This window comes from Sorex fumeus, unplaced genomic scaffold (genome assembly GCF_029834395.1).
Source record: "Sorex fumeus unplaced genomic scaffold, SorFum_2.1 ptg000018l, whole genome shotgun sequence".
In the NCBI taxonomy this organism is placed as follows: Eukaryota; Metazoa; Chordata; class Mammalia; order Eulipotyphla; family Soricidae; genus Sorex; species Sorex fumeus.
The window spans coordinates 11525704-11543642 of record NW_026606075.1 but is presented as its reverse complement, the minus strand read 5'-3'; the positions used below and the strand labels follow the sequence as shown (position 1 = coordinate 11543642).

Below are 17939 nucleotides of genomic sequence, written 5' to 3'. Positions count from 1 at the left end.
TGGTTGGGTTTCAGTCATGCAATGTTCCAACACCCTTCTCTTCACCAGTGCACATTTCCCACCAACACTGTTCCCAGTTTCCCTCTTGCCAACACCCACCCAGCCTGTCTCTATGCAGCCCTCCCCCCGCCTTCCTCTCTCTCTCTTCTCCCACCCCCACCCTCCTTTTGGGCATTATGGTTTGCAATGCAGGTGCTGAGAGGTTATTGGGTTTGTTCCTTTACCTATTTTCAGCACGTAGTTCTTATCCGGAGTGGTCATTTCCAGCTGTCTTCGTCATAGTGGTTCCTTCTCCATCCCAAATGCCTTCCCCACCAACACTTGTGCAAGCGTCCAACCAAGGGCTAGTTCTCCCGGCTCTTGTTCAGGATCTGTTTTATAACTAAATTAGTGTTATCAGGCAACTTGATTTATCACAAAATTTCTCAGGAATGGGACAATTATTAACAAAATAGCTGAATTTGACTTAATAATCCTTTTAGTAGTTTCTTCATTAGTATTGAATGAGTGAAATCCTGTTCTTTGAGATCATTGTTAAATTGTTCACATTCATATTTATACTATTTTACTGAAACTATTTAAATAAAATGTCTATGAGTGCATTTTTTATTTCTCTATATCTTTCACTGTTGGTATTCGTCTTTCACGACTATTTTTAATTTTATTTATTGTTTTATTTAAAAATTTTAAAAACTTGAATTTTTTTCTGCTTTTTTATTTAAAATTTTTTTAAATCGAATCACCATGAAATACACAGTTACAAAGCATTCATTATCGGGTTTCAGGAATACAGTGTTCCAAAACCCATCCCTCCACCAGTGTACATTTCCCACCACCAGTGCCCCCAGTCTCCCTCCCTCCCCACCTGCTTCTATGTCAGTCACTTTTCTTTACTCCTACTCTCTCTCTTTCTTGCTCTCTCTCTGTCTCTGTCTCTGTCTCCCTCCTTTTGGGCATTATAGTTTGCAATACAAATACTGAGAGGCCATCATCTTTGGTCTTTTATCTACTTTGAGAACACATGTCCCATCCAGAGCAATCCCTTCCAATCATTGTCATAATGGTTGCTTCTTTATTCCAACTGCTCTCTCCCTAGTATTTGAGGCAGGCTTCCAACCATGGACCAGTCCTCCTGGCCCTTGTTTCTACTGTTGTTGGGTGTTTTTCTCATGCTATTCATTCAAAAATGAATGCAGTCATTCTAAAGTCTGTCCCTCTTCTTCTGACTCATTTCACTCAGCATAATACTCTCTATGTACATATATTTATAAGCAAATTTTATGACTTCATTTGTTTCTAACACCTGTATAGTCCATTCTGTAGATGTACCATAGTTTCTTTAAACAGTCAACTGTTCTTGGGCACTTGGGTTGTTTCCAGATTCTGGCTATTGTAAACAGTTTCACTAGTATTCTTGTCAAGCAAATTTATGTGAACCCAGAGTACTGGTTTTTATTAGTTTTGAAAGTTAAGAGTTTCATTTTGCTTGTAGCTGATAGATCAGGTTATTTAAACACACGTGAAATACATTTTAAAATTTTATTTTGAATGACACATAAATATTTTGAAAATGTTTCTCAACAAAAATGTATTTAACCATACATTGGTATGTTGTTATAGCCTTGTTCGTGGCCCAGCTATTTGGGGAGAGGTTACAGTGTTCTGGAGAATATTCCCTTCTTCTGTGGGACAATTTGCTGAAACATCAGGGAATCTGACAATGCAAGATGGACAGTCTGCAGCTGTTGTAGTAGTCCAGGTAGAGGCTCACTGGTTTCTATTCTGCTCTTTGTTTTGGTTGAAGAGAGAGGATGGATGGGAGGTGTTTCATATTCCAGTTTGTTGTTGCTGATGTTACCATGATTTTGCAGTGAATTCTCACTTCTTTTCTAGGCTTTGGATGATGACATTCCTGAGGAAAAGCATTTCTATGAGTTTCAGCTGACTGGAATCAGTGAGGGGGCAGTGCTGAGTGAATTCAGCAACACTGCTAATATCACAGTGGTGGCCAGTGACTTTCCTTACGGTCAGTTTGCTTTTTCACAAGAGCAACTCCAAGTATCAGAAGAGGCTCGAAGGGTAAAGTGTAAAATTTTTCAAATTCTACATAAAATTTTTATTGTCTATGCTGAGAGTGATCTTTCAATCTTGTTTATGTCCCAGAGTTTTAAGTTACTCACTTTCTCCTGATGTCATTATTTTTAAATCTATCTTATATTCTTATAAACATGTATAGATAAATTTAACACAGTTAAGTATAGTCCACTAGTGGTGGTACATTGAATTCCAGTAAAATACTGCTTTTCATAGGCTAACATCACAGTCATTCGGTCTGGTGGATCTTTTGGCCGAGTAAAACTCTGGTATAACACTCTGAGTGAAACAGCAGAGGCTGGATTGGATTTTGTCCCTGGGCCAGGAGAGCTTGTCTTTGAAGAGAAGGAGATCGTGAAAAACTTTCATGTTGAAATACTTGATGATGGCCTTCCTGAAGGCCCGGAGGATTTTTACCTGGTGCTAACAAAGGTGAAACTCCTGGGAAGGTAAGATTAAAAATAAAGGAAGATAATTAGGAATAAAAATAACTCAGAAAGTGAAATAGAGTGTAGGCTCCATTATGTAAGGCTCAATATTGAGTCATCAAACTTGATTTCCCTTCTCCGATTTGTAGGACATTAGAGTAGGACGCGGGAGATAATATTATGACACGGTGTCTATAATACACAATATTCTAAAAGCTAAAATTTCCCCCAAAAGTTGAAAGTGTGTGTTTTTGTTATGTGGGCACTCTGGGCAGCCAAAGAATTTAACATGATGTGGGTTTGTAATTTAGTGAGGAAATAAAACTACTGTCCTCTAGTTCAGAAGTTTAATAGTTATGGCTGAATTCTCCCTATCTCTGTTCTCTTGGAAAATGCTGGTGAGAGATTTCTTTCCTTGGTATCTCCATATTGCTTTTCAGAGTGAATGGGTAAGAAACATTTCCTGGTAGTAGTTTAAAAATGGATAAGAAAATTGAGTCAAATTTTGTTATTTTGAGAGCATTCCATGCTCTTAGGGCAGGTCCAGAATAAACCATATTGGTGTACCCTCATTTTTTGCTGTAATAATGAACCTGGCTTGAGTAACAAAGGTGAGAAATGCCTTAGCACGCTCATATCCTCACAGACTTAACAGCCCTGGGAGCACCTCTGCCCAGATGGCTGTACAAAGCTTTCAGCTAAGATCATGTTCGCATTTATGTGACTTTCAGGCTATTTTTCTTGCTACTTTTTTGCATGTTACATCATCGACATGCTTTAAACGCTTTTAAAAATGATTTTGATTGACATAGCCTTGGTTTACTCTGCTGCATATGTTAGCATCCAATTTACACCTCTTCAAATTTCTGTCACCATACCATACCTACCAGCAAAGCACCAAACCCCTTTCCTATCTCAGGCTTCCTCCAGCCTTTGCTCCCTCTGTTCTTTCTCCCTGTCCATTAGCCTCTGCTTTGTTGGGATTTGTGAGGGGTTTGTTTTGCCTTTGTCTTCTCTTTTTCTCTCTCTTTTTTAATCTTTAAAATCTGAGTGAAACCATCCAGCTTCTGTATTTGTCTTTCTGACTTATTTCAAAAAGGTTTTTTATATCAATATTTCACCGAGTAACCTGGGTAGAGTGTATATATTATTCTCCCTGCAAAAAAAAAACAAACAAAACATTGTGGGTTTGGAATTAAATTTTTCAGACTTGATTTGGGCCTGATGGTGGGAATAAATTAGTACTTACCTTAAAGGAGCTAAAATTTTACCTGATAACTATTTCCTTTAAATAAGTGAAATTTGGTAAAAGTAGATCACTGATGATGAGATTGATCTGTGCTGTTGGCTTGCTGGGGGGTTGAGGATTTGACTCCTCTCTCTTTAAAAGGAATTTCTCTTAAGATTAATTCTGGAGAAACAAATATTTTTAAATGACTTTTTAGACTTTGAACAGAAAGAGAGGAAGGTGTTTAGACCCATTGTTGCTTGGTAGCTGTAAAAATTACTGCTTTGCTATTCAGTTATTTTAATTAGCCAGTTTGCAATTCATCTCACACTACTTATGAAGGTTCTTGTCGCTTCTAACATTTCATCTTTCAAAACCAGATAGGCTAAAAATACAAAGGTAAATAGAATTTGGAAGTTGAAGGAAGGACTAAAATGCCTTTTGCTCTCACCTTCTTGTTTAAAAAATTAAAGAAACCTGGAACTCAAGAGTTTTCTTTGATGAGCATGTATCAATCTAACAAAAAATAGAAGCTTTCTTAGCAAAAATATGTCATTGGACAAAGAATGGAGCCACTTATAATGATTGGTGTTCACAGCAGCTATGGTATTTTCTGGAATCTTGAAGGTTTAGCCTGAAGCTTCTTTAGTGGAATGAGCATCATTATTGCTTTAAAGCATCCTTTCAGGATGGTCTCAGGTGCAGCAGGCACCCTAATTTTGTGTGCATTGCATTCCTTTTGTTGGTCCATTTATATTAAGTGTGTTTGTCAGTATTCCTAGTTCCCAAGATGCATTTTACTCCACTCCCCCAATTTTCTAACAATTTTATTTTCTGCCCATGGCCCAAGTTCAACAGTTTTATATTATTTTGGTTTTATGCAGACAGTGGTAATTGGGAACGTCATCAAAATCTGTCTCAAGCATCATGGGGGGGGGAGGGGAAGTAGGTATTCTAGTATTGGGGAACTTTAAAAAGAGTACTCTTCAATTCGGTCGAAGCAATTATAGACTTTTTTCTTTTCTTTTTCATGACTTTGGAAGAGGGTATGATTTTATGATCCAAGAAAATGGACTTCAGGTGGATCAGCCTCCTGAAATAGGAAATATCTCCACTGTCCGAATCATCATAATGAGAAATGATAATGCTGAAGGAATCATTGAGTTTGACTCAAGGTATACTGCCTTTGAAGGTAGGTTTGCTAATTACCACTTTCTACTTTCTTAATACGAGCATATAACCATATTTTCAGTTTGAATGTCCTTTATGTAAATTTTCTTAGTTTGGTGGGAAGGTGGTTTGTATGCTTTTATATACATTTTTGTATAAATTTATCTTTAAGTATATATTTTGAGTTAACTTAGGGCTGTCTTGGAACTTGCATGTGACAAAAGGGAATAGTTAGGAAAGAGAAAATTTAAAATAATATAGATTAAAATCAATGAATATTCACTTTTGAATGATTCAGCTTTGTAATGAATGATTTATTGGACTGTGTGTAGGTGGTGTCTCTATTCCTGATCATCTTTTCACAAAACAGGTCTTTAATCCCAGCCTAAGATCATGAATACTCCTCTCATGGATTCTCTCCCTTGAGTTGCTGCTTCTCTGATCTTATCTAAAGGCGTATGTTGCATATATCTTTAAAAATAAAAATATGGGGGCTGGAGTGTAGTACAGAGAGCAGGGCACCTCCTAGGCATGTTGTCAGATCTTTCTTCAATCCCCAGCACCACATATGGTCCCTTGAGCCCTGCTAGGAGTGACCCCTGAGCACAGAGCCAGAAGTGAGGCCTACAGACTGCTGGATGTGGCCCCCCAAACAAACAAAAAACGTAAATAAAAAAATAAGCATGTTATCTTCTCTGTGAAAATAATTCACCAGCCTTTTTAAAATTCTTTGGTTATCTAGTTGTTTTAAGTTTGTAAAAAAAAATCATTTCACACCTTAAAGTGAATAAATCTAATAGATGTTTGCTGGAGTCAGAGTACAAAGGTTAAGGTTGAGGTGTATGCATTGCCTGTGGCCTACCCTGCTTCTATTCCCAACACCACATGTGGTCCCCTGAGCCCCAGCAGCAATAATCTCTGAGCAGGAATAGGCTCAAAGTACAGCCAGGTGTGACCCAAAAAAACATAACAACAATAATAGTCATGTTAGGAGTTGCTTTTTATTGACTTAATGTATTAAGTTATGGAAGTCTGTTTCTAGAACATTATTCGACAACTGCATTGAGCCATATTTCATTCTTTTCACCAGAAGTAAATGAGAACTGGAATTTTGTTTCTGTTTCTGCTTTCTGTTTGGGTCACCATATCTGGAATGATTTTAGTCTCATATTTATGATTCTTATTTAAGTACAGTATTATTTAGCTATAGTTAATGTAAACTCTATTAAACATTTTAATACAGAGAGGTTAGCATCATTTAAGAAGAAATACATTTTGTAAAGAACTTGAAGAATAAATTGAAATCCATAGAAGTACACATTTTCAGATCATTAGTAGATTTCGTAGGAATATAAGAAGAATATAATTATATATCTAGATTTAAAAACATAAGAACTAGAATTGTATTTCTAGATTTAATATAAATAATACAAATTTTGTTTATTTTTATTACTTTGCTTCAACTGAAATACAGATGCTTTCTCTTTAGAACACATACTTAAGTGATTTTCACTTTCATTTAATATGATCAATAAATCAAGAATTATTTATTTGTATCGTAGCACACTGAGAAAAATACCAATGCTAATGATTTAATAGAGCATTTAAATTCTCACATAATGCTCATTAATTCCAACTTGTGACAACTGTAATTCACCTTAAAAAGTCATGATATTTTCCATAAATACCAGATGGGCAATTTGTAGACTTAAACATTGCATATATAAACAATTCCATCTCATATGTATTCAGAGTATTTAAAAAAATAACATAAACAGTTTTAATGCACTTTTTAAAAAAAGCTTGATTAATAAGTAGATGAGCACTAAGAAATAAATAAAAAACCTGGGAAAATATTTTAAAAGTTTCTTAAGTTGATTTTATTTGCTTTTATTGATTTATGATTGTTTACAACATTATGGGAACTCAAGAGTTTAGCTTCATCCTCTGTAACTAAAAAGTTCCTGTGCCCCCACCTCTCCCAAAAGATGCCCTCCACCAATACCTTCATCTCCTTTTCCATTCTCTAGGATAACTAGCTTGGTTTACACTGAGCATATAGTATTTTTTTTAAATTTATTTATTGAATCACTGTGGGAAAGGTTACAAAGCTTTCAGGTTTATGTCTCAGTCATGCAAATATCAAACACATTTCCCTTTACCAATACTTATTTTTTACCATGAAGAACCCCAATAAAACCCCACCCCCCACCCCTCCCCGTCCCTGTGAAGCAGATGAATTCTAGTTAACACTCTATCTGCTTTGATTAGATTCATTGTTTCAATAAAAGATTCACCACTATTATTTAGAGTTTACCCCCCCCCCCCAAATCAGACATGCTGAAAAAGCATTGTGAAGTGATTTGCTTTCTATGGCTGGGTTCAAGAATTAAATGTTGGTTTTGGATTTCTGCTCTTTTACCTATTGACCCTGGAAGTATTTCTACTGAAAGTCAGATAGTTAAGAAATTGGTTTCTGTGTTCTGGAGTCCTGGCCGTGCTGGAGAGCCGCTTGCGGGGGGCAACCGGTGGCCTCGGTAGGGCGTGAAGGGCGGAGCGAAACGCCCCCCTTCCCATGAGGTTTTAGTCGCCCCCACACTCCCGGCTCATACCTGCTGTCCACAAGGCTCCCATGTGGCCGCCATCTTTCTTTCCAGAGAGGAGAGGGCGAATGGGGCAACACCCTTTCCCCTCCGGCAGACTTGATGGCCTGGATCAATGCATAGTCCGTTCACTTTTCTGCTCCAAGCTGCTGGGTTCTGCATTAAGTCCTTGTGCTTCTGGGGCCGTGGCCGTGCTGGAGAGCCGCTCGCGGGGGGCAACTGGTGACCTCGGTAGGGTGTGAAGGTTATGGACCGGAACGCCCCCCTTCCCATGAGGTTTTAGTCGCCCCCACACCCCCGGCTCATACCTGCTGTCCACAAGGCTCCCATGTGGCCGCCATCTTTCTTTCCAGAGAGGAGAGGGCGAATGGGGCAACACCCTTTCCCCTCCGGCAGACTTGATGGCCTGGATCAATGCATAGTCCGTTCACTTTTCTGCTCCAAGCTGCTGGGTTCTGCATTAAGTCCTTGTGCTTCTGGGGCCGTGGCCGTGCTGGAGAGCCGCTCGCGGGGGGCAACTGGTGACCTCGGTAGGGTGTGAAGGTTATGGACCGGAACGCCCCCCTTCCCATGAGGTTTTAGTCGCCCCCACACCCCCGGCTCATACCTGCTGTCCACAAGGCTCCCATGTGGCCGCCATCTTTCTTTCCAGAGGGAGGAGGGCGGAAGGGAGCAACACCCTTTCCCCTCTGGGCAGAAATGATTGCCTGGATTAACGCATAGTCCTTTCACTTTTCTGCTCCAAGCTGCTGGGTTCTGCATTAGGTCATTGTGCTTCTGGGGCTGTGGCCGTGCTGGAGAGCCGAGTATTTTTTATTTTTTAAGTTAGCTTCGTTATTCATTGTTCACATATAAATAAAACCTATATGTGTATATTTTTTCACATAATAAAATTCTCTTTTATTTTGCATAATCACCTCAAGATTCTTATGCATCATTTTTATACTCATTTCCATGACTTCATCTTTTTCTTTAACGACAAGAGTCATATTCTGTTGATTTTAGATATCCACAGGTTCTATGTCAGGTCATCTGTGGATGGCCATTTGGTTGATTCCTTGTTTTGGCTATTCTGATAGACCTGTTATGATCATAGAGGTGCAAATATCATTTCAAGCTAGTGTTTTCATATATTTATAGTTGTGTTATTGCTATGTAATATGGAATTTACATATTTTAAGGACTCTCTAGTCCCCTTCTTGTCTATGTTTCCTACCCTTACCTTTTCTGTTGGCAAACTCATTTCTTTTGGCAGAATCTGACAGTTCTCCTAATTTTTGCACTTTTTAAACACTCTACATCCAAGTGTGATCCTCTAGCATTCCTTTTTCTCCTTTGGACTTATTTGCTTATAATAACCTATTTCAGTTACATTCATGTAGTTCATGGCAAGATTTTATCTTAATAGCTGAATAGGATTTAATTATGGATCTCTAACATCTATGGTCACTCCTCACATTTGGGTTGTTTCAATAGCTTAGCTATTATAATGAATGCTGCAATGAATGCAGATGTGCATATAACTTTTGTATAGAAATATAGGAATGGAATTTCCAGATAAGATGGTAGTCTACTTTTAATTTTTGAGGAATCTCTCTATTGTTTTTCATGGAGGCTGGACTGATTTACATTCCAAGCAACAATTCATGCGAGCTCCTTTGTCTCCACATCCTCACCAGCACTGGTTGCTCCAGACGTTTATTTTTGTTGTGTCCTCCCAAATTATGCTCTGAGACTACTTCCAGAGCCACACACAGTGGTTCTTGGAGGGCATCTAAGATACAGTCCCCCTCCAGCCCCTTTCTAATATAGGGTTATTCTGTCTGACATGAGTAATTTCTCATTGTACTTCTCATTTGTATTTGTCTGATAATCAATGATGTTGAGCATTTCTTATATGCCTGCTGGCCACCTGTATATTTTCTTTGGGTGGGTGTCTCTTCAGCATCTATCGCCATGTTTGTTTTGTTGTTGAGTTTTGTAAGTGCTTCATGTATGGTAGATGTCCCTTTGTCAGTTGTAAGTTATGAAAATATTTTGTCCCATTTGGCAGGGTGGCTTTACTTTAGTTTTTAATTTTTTTTTTGCTTTTTGGGTCACACCCAGCGATTCTCAGGAGTTACTCCTGGTTCTGCACTCAGGAATTACTCCTGGCGGTGCTTGGGGGACCATATGGGATGTCGGGGATTGAACTCGGATCAGCCGTGTGCAAGGCCTACACGTTATACTATTGCTCTGGCCTGAGGTGGCTTTACTTCTTTCACAGTGCAGAAATGATTTAGTTTGCTAAAAAAACCCTTTTGTTTGTTTTTGCTCATTTGCTTTGTTAATGACTTAAATCTTTGAGGACACGTCAGATCAATATCGTGGTGGGTTATATCTGTTTTTCTCTACATAGATTTTGAACTTGGATTTAATATTGAGGTTATAAACCTATTTTGAATTTATTTCCCCTGTACTTTTCATTAGTTCCTTCCTTCCTCTGACTCTTGGTTTTGCTTGGCATTCCTTTTCTAGTTTCCTCATCTGTAAGAATAAATTACTTGACACTTTTGTTTCTGGGTGCAGTCCTATATAATGGTAAACTTCCTTCTTCCCTTTGAGCACGATTCTCAGGCAGTGCTCAGGGGATGCAAGTCCACTCCTGTGATGCCCAGCATGTGAGGCTGCTGGCGGCTCAATGGAAGGTCTTGTGGAAGCAGTGCCATGTGGACGCCAAGGGGCTGGAGACCCCCAAAGTCACTCCAGCTGTACTTGGGAGAAAGCAGAGACACACCCAGTGCTCCTCAGGGGCCTCCAGGGTGACATCCAGTAATGATGTCAGAACAATTTGGTGTCAGGAAAGGTACTGGGTCAGATGCATACCAGGTATCTTTAACCCATGTGCTATCTCCCTGGCCTGGAACATCCTTCTTATTATTGCTTTTGTTGCAATAACCATATGATAAGTCCTGGAGTCTGATAGCTTATCTGTTTGTTTCTAAGATATGTTTTTAATTTTTCTTTTGATTTCATTATCAATCCAAAAGCTATTCCAAAGCTTGTTGTTTAATCTCTGTAACTTTTCGGTTTTTCTCTTTTCTTTTTGTTACTTGTCTAGTCTCATATCATTGTGGCGGGAATGAAATTTGTTATGATTTCAAGCTTTGGAAATATTTTAAGACTTCTTTTTTGGCCCAATGTATCATTTATCCTTGACAATATTCCCATCTGCAGTTGAGAAGAATATATCTTTCTTTGTTAACAGAAATTTTCCCATGATGCTATTATGTTCACCTCATCAATTGTTTCATTACACTAAATGACTTCATTTCTTCCTCCAACAGTGGAGGAAGATGTCGGGATGATCATGATTCCTGTGCTTAGGCTTCATGGTACTTATGGCTTGGTGACAGCTGATTTCATCTCTCAGAGTTCCTCTGCAGTTCCTGGAGGTGTTGATTATGTACTGCATGGTAGTTCAGTCACCTTTCAGCATGGCCAGAACCTAAGTTATATAAATGTCTCCATTGTTGATGATGACGAAAGGTAATTTAATGATGTTGCCAGTGTTGTTGATACATATAAAGCATAAACATTGAGTTTCAATCCTAAGATATAAAAAAAATTGCTAATAAAATTTTAGATTGCAGGTAAATCTTGGAGGTAATCTGGGTTTGATTCCAGTCCATTGTAATCATGCAATTTTTTGTTTTCCCAAGGAACCTCAAAGTTACATCTGTATTATACAATCGTATATCACTTAGCAATGTATATGTTCTGAGACAAGCATCCATAAGTGATTTAATCCTTATCTGAATGTTACGTGTTACATGAACCTAGAGGGCTTATTCCATCTATGGAATTAGACAGCTATTGGAACCACCATTACATATGTTGTCCACCATTGACCAAATCTAATAACACCTACCTGAAGTATAGTCAGTTAAGTGTGCAACAGCATTATGAATCAATCATGGTATATCTGCTAAAGTAAATCTGCCGCAGATCTAAGTATGAAGTGACAGACTGGTATTGACTGATGTGCTCAATACAGGGTTAGCACCTGTAAAGAACAGAGTGTTTAAAAAGCTCAGTAAAGACAAGTATACTTGAATACATGTGCCTATGAGGAAATAAGTAGGACGTTTTGGGCATATTGGAATTTTGATAGGGAAAAGGTTACTGGAATACCCACTGTGATGTATGTGCCATTGTTTCTCAAATAGAGGAAACATTTTTTTGTTCTCTAGATTCAAAAAGTCTAATAAGAATGTAGAAACATTCACAATCTCTTTCCTTAGCATATTGGCAATTAAACAGGAGGAGGGAGAAAGACTAGTAACTACTGCAGGTTACATGATATAGTTGTTCATTCATGCCTTTAGCTGAACACCCTATTCTTACCACTTGCTGTGATACTTTAACTTGAATATGCATGAACAATTTGGGAAATGACTAGTTATTTGGATTTCAGAAGCAGTTCAATATGTTAGGCTCAGAATGGTTTCTTCTTGCCCTGCAGTGAATTTGCTGAGCCCATTGAAGTTGTGCTGGTTGGAGCTGCTGGTGGAGCGATCCTCGGGCGCCACCTTGTGAGCAGAATCACAATCGCCAAGAGTGATTCTCCCTCTGGCGTGGTCCGATTTCTCAATCAAAGCAGAATTTCTGTTCCTAATCCCAATTCCACAATGACTATATCCTTGGTTCTGGAACGGACTGGAGGACTCCTGGGAGAGACTCAGGTACTTTTTGTTAGATTTAAGTATAGTTTTGGATTTTCCTATTCTCCAGATTCCTTTTTGACAATCAAATAATATTTATTGATTACCAATAAAGATAGGAAGTAAATTCCAAATCCTGTGATGTAAAAAAGAAATCTGTGAAGAATACAGCCTTTCTCTTGGAACTCCATCAAGCAAGTTAAAAATTAAATAATGGATCATGATCACTTAATCACTTAATCACTTAACTTCCCGTTAGTCGTCGATTTGCTCGAGTGGGTGCCAGTAACATCTCCATTTGTCCCTGTCGCGTGCTAGTGTAGCCCAATGGCATCTGTTCGCTCCGGGAACGTGAAGGGCCTCAAACCGATCGTTCATGATCTTGACGAAGAAGTCTGACCATCTGGTAGGTGGGCGGCCACACGGTCTTTTGACATCCCGTGGAATCCAATCAGTAACAGCTCTAGTCCAACGGTCGTCTTTAAATCTCATTACGTGACCAGCCCATCTGATTTTTGACACCTTGGCAAATGAGACAGCGTCCCTAATCCTTGATCGTCGACGGATGTCAGAACTCTGGATTCGTTCTCTCATTTGAGTGAAATGTGATATTCCAAGCATAGCTCTTTCAATCCTTCTTTGGGAGACCTGAATAGTGTTCTCATCCTGTTTGCGTAGGGCCCAGGTCTCTGAGGCATATGTTAATGCAGGAAGAACAGTGGAATCAAAGAGATGTGCCCGGAGCCGGAGGTTCTTCGTCCTCTTAGCTATTTCTTCGACGTTCTTGAAGGCGTTCCAAGCCGCTCTCTTCCTCCTGCGCAGCTCGGGTGCCAGGTCATTTGTCATGTTGACCTCTCGACCTAGGTACACATAGCTGTTGCATTCGGAGATGGTCGTTCCATTGAGAGCGAATGGGGCGTCAGGAACAAGGCTGTTTCTCATAAACATTGTCTTCGTGAGATTCAGCTGTAGTCCTACCTTTCCACACTCACGGTCAAAGTCGGCCAGCATTTGTGCCGCTTGGCTGATGTTTGGTGTTATTAAAACAATGTCATCAGCAAAGCGGAGGTGGTGTAGTTGCCGACCATCTATCTTCACTCCCATTCCTTCCCATTCCAGTCGTCGCATGATGTTCTCGAGGGTGGCACTGAAGAGTTTCGGTGAAATGGTATCACCCTGCCGCACCCCTCTCTTGACATCAACGATCACTTCTTTGTAGAATGGTGAGATCCTGGTAGTGAATCCGCAATACAGCTCACGGAGGATCCTGATGTATTGGGCTTGAATGCCCTGATTGGCTAGGGCTTCAATGACCGCTTCCATCTCAACAGAATCAAAGGCCTTTTTTAAATCAATGAACGTTAAACAGAGCGGCATCTTGAACTCCCGAGAAACCTCAATGAGCTTGGTTATCGTGTGGATATGGTCGATGGTGCTGAATCCTTTGTGGAACCCTGCTTGCTCGCATGGTTGTCCTTCATCTAGTGTTCTGCCATCACAAACCCTACCGTATTTAGGAAGGAGGTCTTCCAAACTGTGCACAGGGGTTCAAGGATGGTGCTTGTGCCTGTCAGTTCGGGCTGGTGATGCAAAGTGGTTCTGGGAGCCCCTTGAGTCATACTTGGTGCTCGGGGACCATACAGTAACATACAGTGAACTCGGATTCTCTTTGGTGAAGCACGTGCTCCAGCCCTTTGAGTTATCTCCTCAGCCTCTCAACAAGTGTTAATTGGAAGCTTTTCATGTGCCATGCCCTGTTCTGAACACTGAGAATTAGTGAACAAGATAGAGCTGGTGTCTACTCTCACCGAAATTCTGGAACAATTAAAAATAAAAGGAAGTGATCTGATAACACTAGGGGTTTTACTTCTGTGTAAAATCAGGGAAGCATGAGTTTGGAATGTCAAAATAAGAACGTAGACAGTACTGAATAATGACTGGCCCTTGAAACTGGAATATATAACTAATTTTGAATGGGGGATGTTGGATAAGAGTGGCAAAAAGGACAAACTAGAAGAGATGTAAAGACAGAGTGGGCATCTGCCTCACAAGAATTGGGAGGGGTGGGAGGTGGGGGTCTATTGGGGTTCGGGGTTAAAAATAAGTATTGGTAAAGGGAAATGTGTTTGATATTTACATGACTGAGACCTAAACCTGAAAGCTCTGTAACTTTTCCCACAGTGATTCAATAAATAAATAAATTATATAAAAAAAAAAGACAGAGTGGGGTATTGTGGGCACTTTTGTGGGTGAGGGTAGATAATAAGTTTGTATATCAACAGCATAAATTTTAATTCTAACGTAACTTCCTAAATGATGACAAGTAAAATTTTAAGAATTTTTGAAGAGTGGCTGATTTTTTTTATGTATATGAAAAGTAGGGAATGTAAAATTTATAGAAATGTGAAATATGCATAAATTATAATATTAAAAATGTTTTACAGTTAAAATAATTTCCCAGTTTTCATTTGCTTTGGGCTGGAGCGATAGCATAGCGGGTAGGGTATTTGCCTTGCACGTGGCTGACCTGGATTCTTTTCTTCCATCTCTCTCAGAGAGCCCAGCAAGGTACCGAGAGTATCCTGCCTGCACAGCAGAGTCTGGCAAGCTCCCCGTGGCATATTCAATATGCCAAAAAACAGTAACAACAAGTCTCACAATGGAGACGTTACTGGTGCCCACTCATGCAAATCGAAGAACAATGGGAGGACAGTGCTACAGTGCTACGGGTGCATTTGCTTTACGTCTACAATTTGTTAAGTGTATGTGGAAGAGATTGCAAATGCCATAGACATTCACTGTCTTATTCAAGTAGGTTTTTATTCATAGGGCTGTGCAAAAACTGTAAGGCAATGTCTGATATACAGACAATTTAGAATTTGTTTCTTATGTTAGACATTGCTATCCTTTGCTCTTTTTTTTTTTGGATGGGGCCACACCTTGCAGTGTTAAGGGACTACTTCTGGCTTTGGGCTGTGGTGGGGATTACTGCCAGCTATGCTTCAGAGATCAGATGGTACCGGGGATCAGACTCTGGCCCCCAGCATGCAAAGCAGGCACTCAACCAATTGAAAGATCTCTCTGGATAACATTGTTATCCTTGAAAAATGAAAATTCTATAGGTATGTATAGATCATATACATTACAAACTTGTAATACAAATGTTATTGTAAAGAATAAATGGGAATTTGCAGAGCATCAGAGTAATCTTCATGTATGTCTATATATTTCTAAAATCACAGTTTGCAAAATAATTCTTTTTGACTGATATCTCTCTTAAAAACCTAACATCCCATAGGTGAATTGGGAGATAGAAGGACCTAATTCTCAGGAAGTTTTGCCACCACACAACAGGGACATTGCCGACCCAGTGAGTGGGTCCTTCTACTTTGGAGAGGGGGAAGGTGGAGTCAGAACCATAGTTCTGACCATCTATGCTCATGAAGAGGTGGAAGTGGAAGAGACTTTCATCATTAAACTTCACCTTGTGAAAGGAGAAGCTAAACTAGACCCAAGAGCTAAAGATGTTAAATTAATAGTAAGTTTACTTTACTTTTCTGCAACATTTTGGATTTAATCAATGAGTCAAAAAAAGCTACATTTATATCTGTTAACTCCTACTGGCTTATGTTGCATTGAAGGGTATAAAACCAATATAAGTCATAATGATTTTAATAGGCAAAGTTTTGTAATTATTATGTTAGTTTATAACATAATGTGTTAATTAGTAATTTTTTAAACTACTAAATTTAAAAATAAAAACCCTTAGCTAAGCAACAGGCTGGACCCGAATTCAACATGTTTGATATGACCCTCCAGGTCTATTTGTTCCAAAAATTACCGGGGAGGAATCCAGGGAAGGAAGAGTCAGAAACTTATGTAGAGACGGAGAAAGTAGGTTGAAGGAATTGGCTCACCCCTCACCTGATTGTGGGGCTGAGTGGTATTTAAAGAAGGACAGACTTGAAGTCTTGAGTTTCAGTTTATAGAGCAGGCCAGCACTTGGAAACTCAAGCTGATTCCCAAGTTGGAGTCCTGAGGCAGGATTTCTTCTCTAGGAAACTTCAGTTTTTTGTCTAAGTTCTTCCAACAGTTTTAATGAGGCTTACCACATTTTTTGTGAATAATCTTCTTTCTGTTAAATATTGATTACACTTATGAAATATGCACTGTAACACTGTTGTCCCCATTGTTCATTGATTTGCTCAAGTGGTCACCAGTAACATCTCCACTCATCATTGTCGCATGCTATTGTAGCCTAATGGTGTCTGCTCGCTCCAGGAACACTAAGTGAAACTTATTGTTACTGTTTTTGGCATATCGAATACTCCACAGGGGGCTTTCCAGGCTCTGCTGTGCAGTAGATTACTCTTGGTAGATTGCCAGGCTCTCTGACAGGGATGGAGGAATCGAACCCAGGTCAGCCATGTGCAAGGCAAATTAGAGTAGTTCTGTAATTTAATTTAATTTAACATTCTTATCAAATTTCTCTAATGGAATATACTATTTCCACTATAGTATGTCCTTACTCTTTAGGTATCAACATTCATTACCTATTCTGAAAATATATGAAATATAGTCATAAAAAATCAAGCTCAGTGTTTGAACAGCTGGACTATAGCATGCCAGGTAGATACACACAAATGTTATCCATTATGGTACTTTTGTGTTCTTCCACATTATATTATGAGTAGGAAGAAGTTAGTGTTAAGTGATTAAATGAAATGAAACACGAAGAAAGCAGAGCTAAATTCAGACAATCCTTTAGGGATTCTACGAATTTCAGCTTAGCTTCAGGCCATTTTGCTGTTCTACTTGGAGATTAAGCATGCCCTTGTTTTTGATAAAAATAAATATGGCAAAGGAAGGTGTTTTGAAAGTAACATAACTATGACTGGAGAGATAGAATAGTGGGTAAGGCTTTCACTTTGTACGTGGCTAACTAGGTTCAATCCCCAACACTATATATGATCCCTGAGCACTGAGGCAGGAGTAATCCCTGAGCTCTGCCAGATGTGGACCTCAAACCAAAACGGTCAAAAGATAAAGTCAGGTAGCTAGGTAGAGTATATTTATTGAAGTATACTTTCTATTATCTTTTACTTCCTCAGCTTATCTGTGTATCAGTGTGTTGGGAACTAGAGTTGTATGCATACATGTTATATCTCTCATTCATTTAGCTTTCTGTTTCTATCTTTAGGTACAAAAGTTTGGTGATCCAAATGGAGTGGTTCAGTTTGCTCCTGACTCTTTGTCCCAGAAAACGTATTTGGAGCCATCAGCTTTGGAAGGACCTCTAATCATTATTTTCTCTGTCCAAAGAGTGAAGGGTATTTTTGGGGAGATTACGGTATAATTTACTACTACTATTATTATTGTTACTGTTGAAGTAGCATTGTTGTAATAGTGTTAAAATTTGTGCTTTTGTTTTTTTTTGGGGGGGGGAGTCACACTTGGCAATGCACAAGGGTTACTTCTGGCTCTGCGTTCAGGAATTATTCCTGGCAGTGCTCGGGGAACCATATGGAATGCTGGGAATTGAACCCAAGTCAGCCATGCGCAAGGCTCTACCCGCTGTGCTATCACTCCAGCCCCAACATTTGTGCTTTTGATGTACAATGTTTCTGCATTTTTGCCACAGCCAAAGTGCCCCACACCTACTGTCCTGATGTCAGTTCTAGCTCCCTCACCCCACCCTACCCCCTTACCAAAC

At 39.3% G+C, this 17939-nt stretch overlaps 1 protein-coding gene across 1 annotated transcript in view; it reads left to right on the top strand.

Moving 5' to 3' along the window:
* Positions 1 to 17939, top strand: part of ADGRV1 (adhesion G protein-coupled receptor V1) — a 561793-nt gene that overhangs the window by 162107 nt on the left and 381747 nt on the right. Inside the window, exons 61-68 of the mRNA XM_056112517.1 lie at positions 1621 to 1759; positions 1894 to 2079; positions 2311 to 2543; positions 4794 to 4942; positions 10850 to 11051; positions 12028 to 12247; positions 15525 to 15764; positions 17427 to 17576. Of these exons, the coding sequence (XP_055968492.1) occupies positions 1621 to 1759; positions 1894 to 2079; positions 2311 to 2543; positions 4794 to 4942; positions 10850 to 11051; positions 12028 to 12247; positions 15525 to 15764; positions 17427 to 17576 (1519 nt within the window). The remainder of the gene's footprint in view (positions 1 to 1620; positions 1760 to 1893; positions 2080 to 2310; positions 2544 to 4793; positions 4943 to 10849; positions 11052 to 12027; positions 12248 to 15524; positions 15765 to 17426; positions 17577 to 17939) is intronic.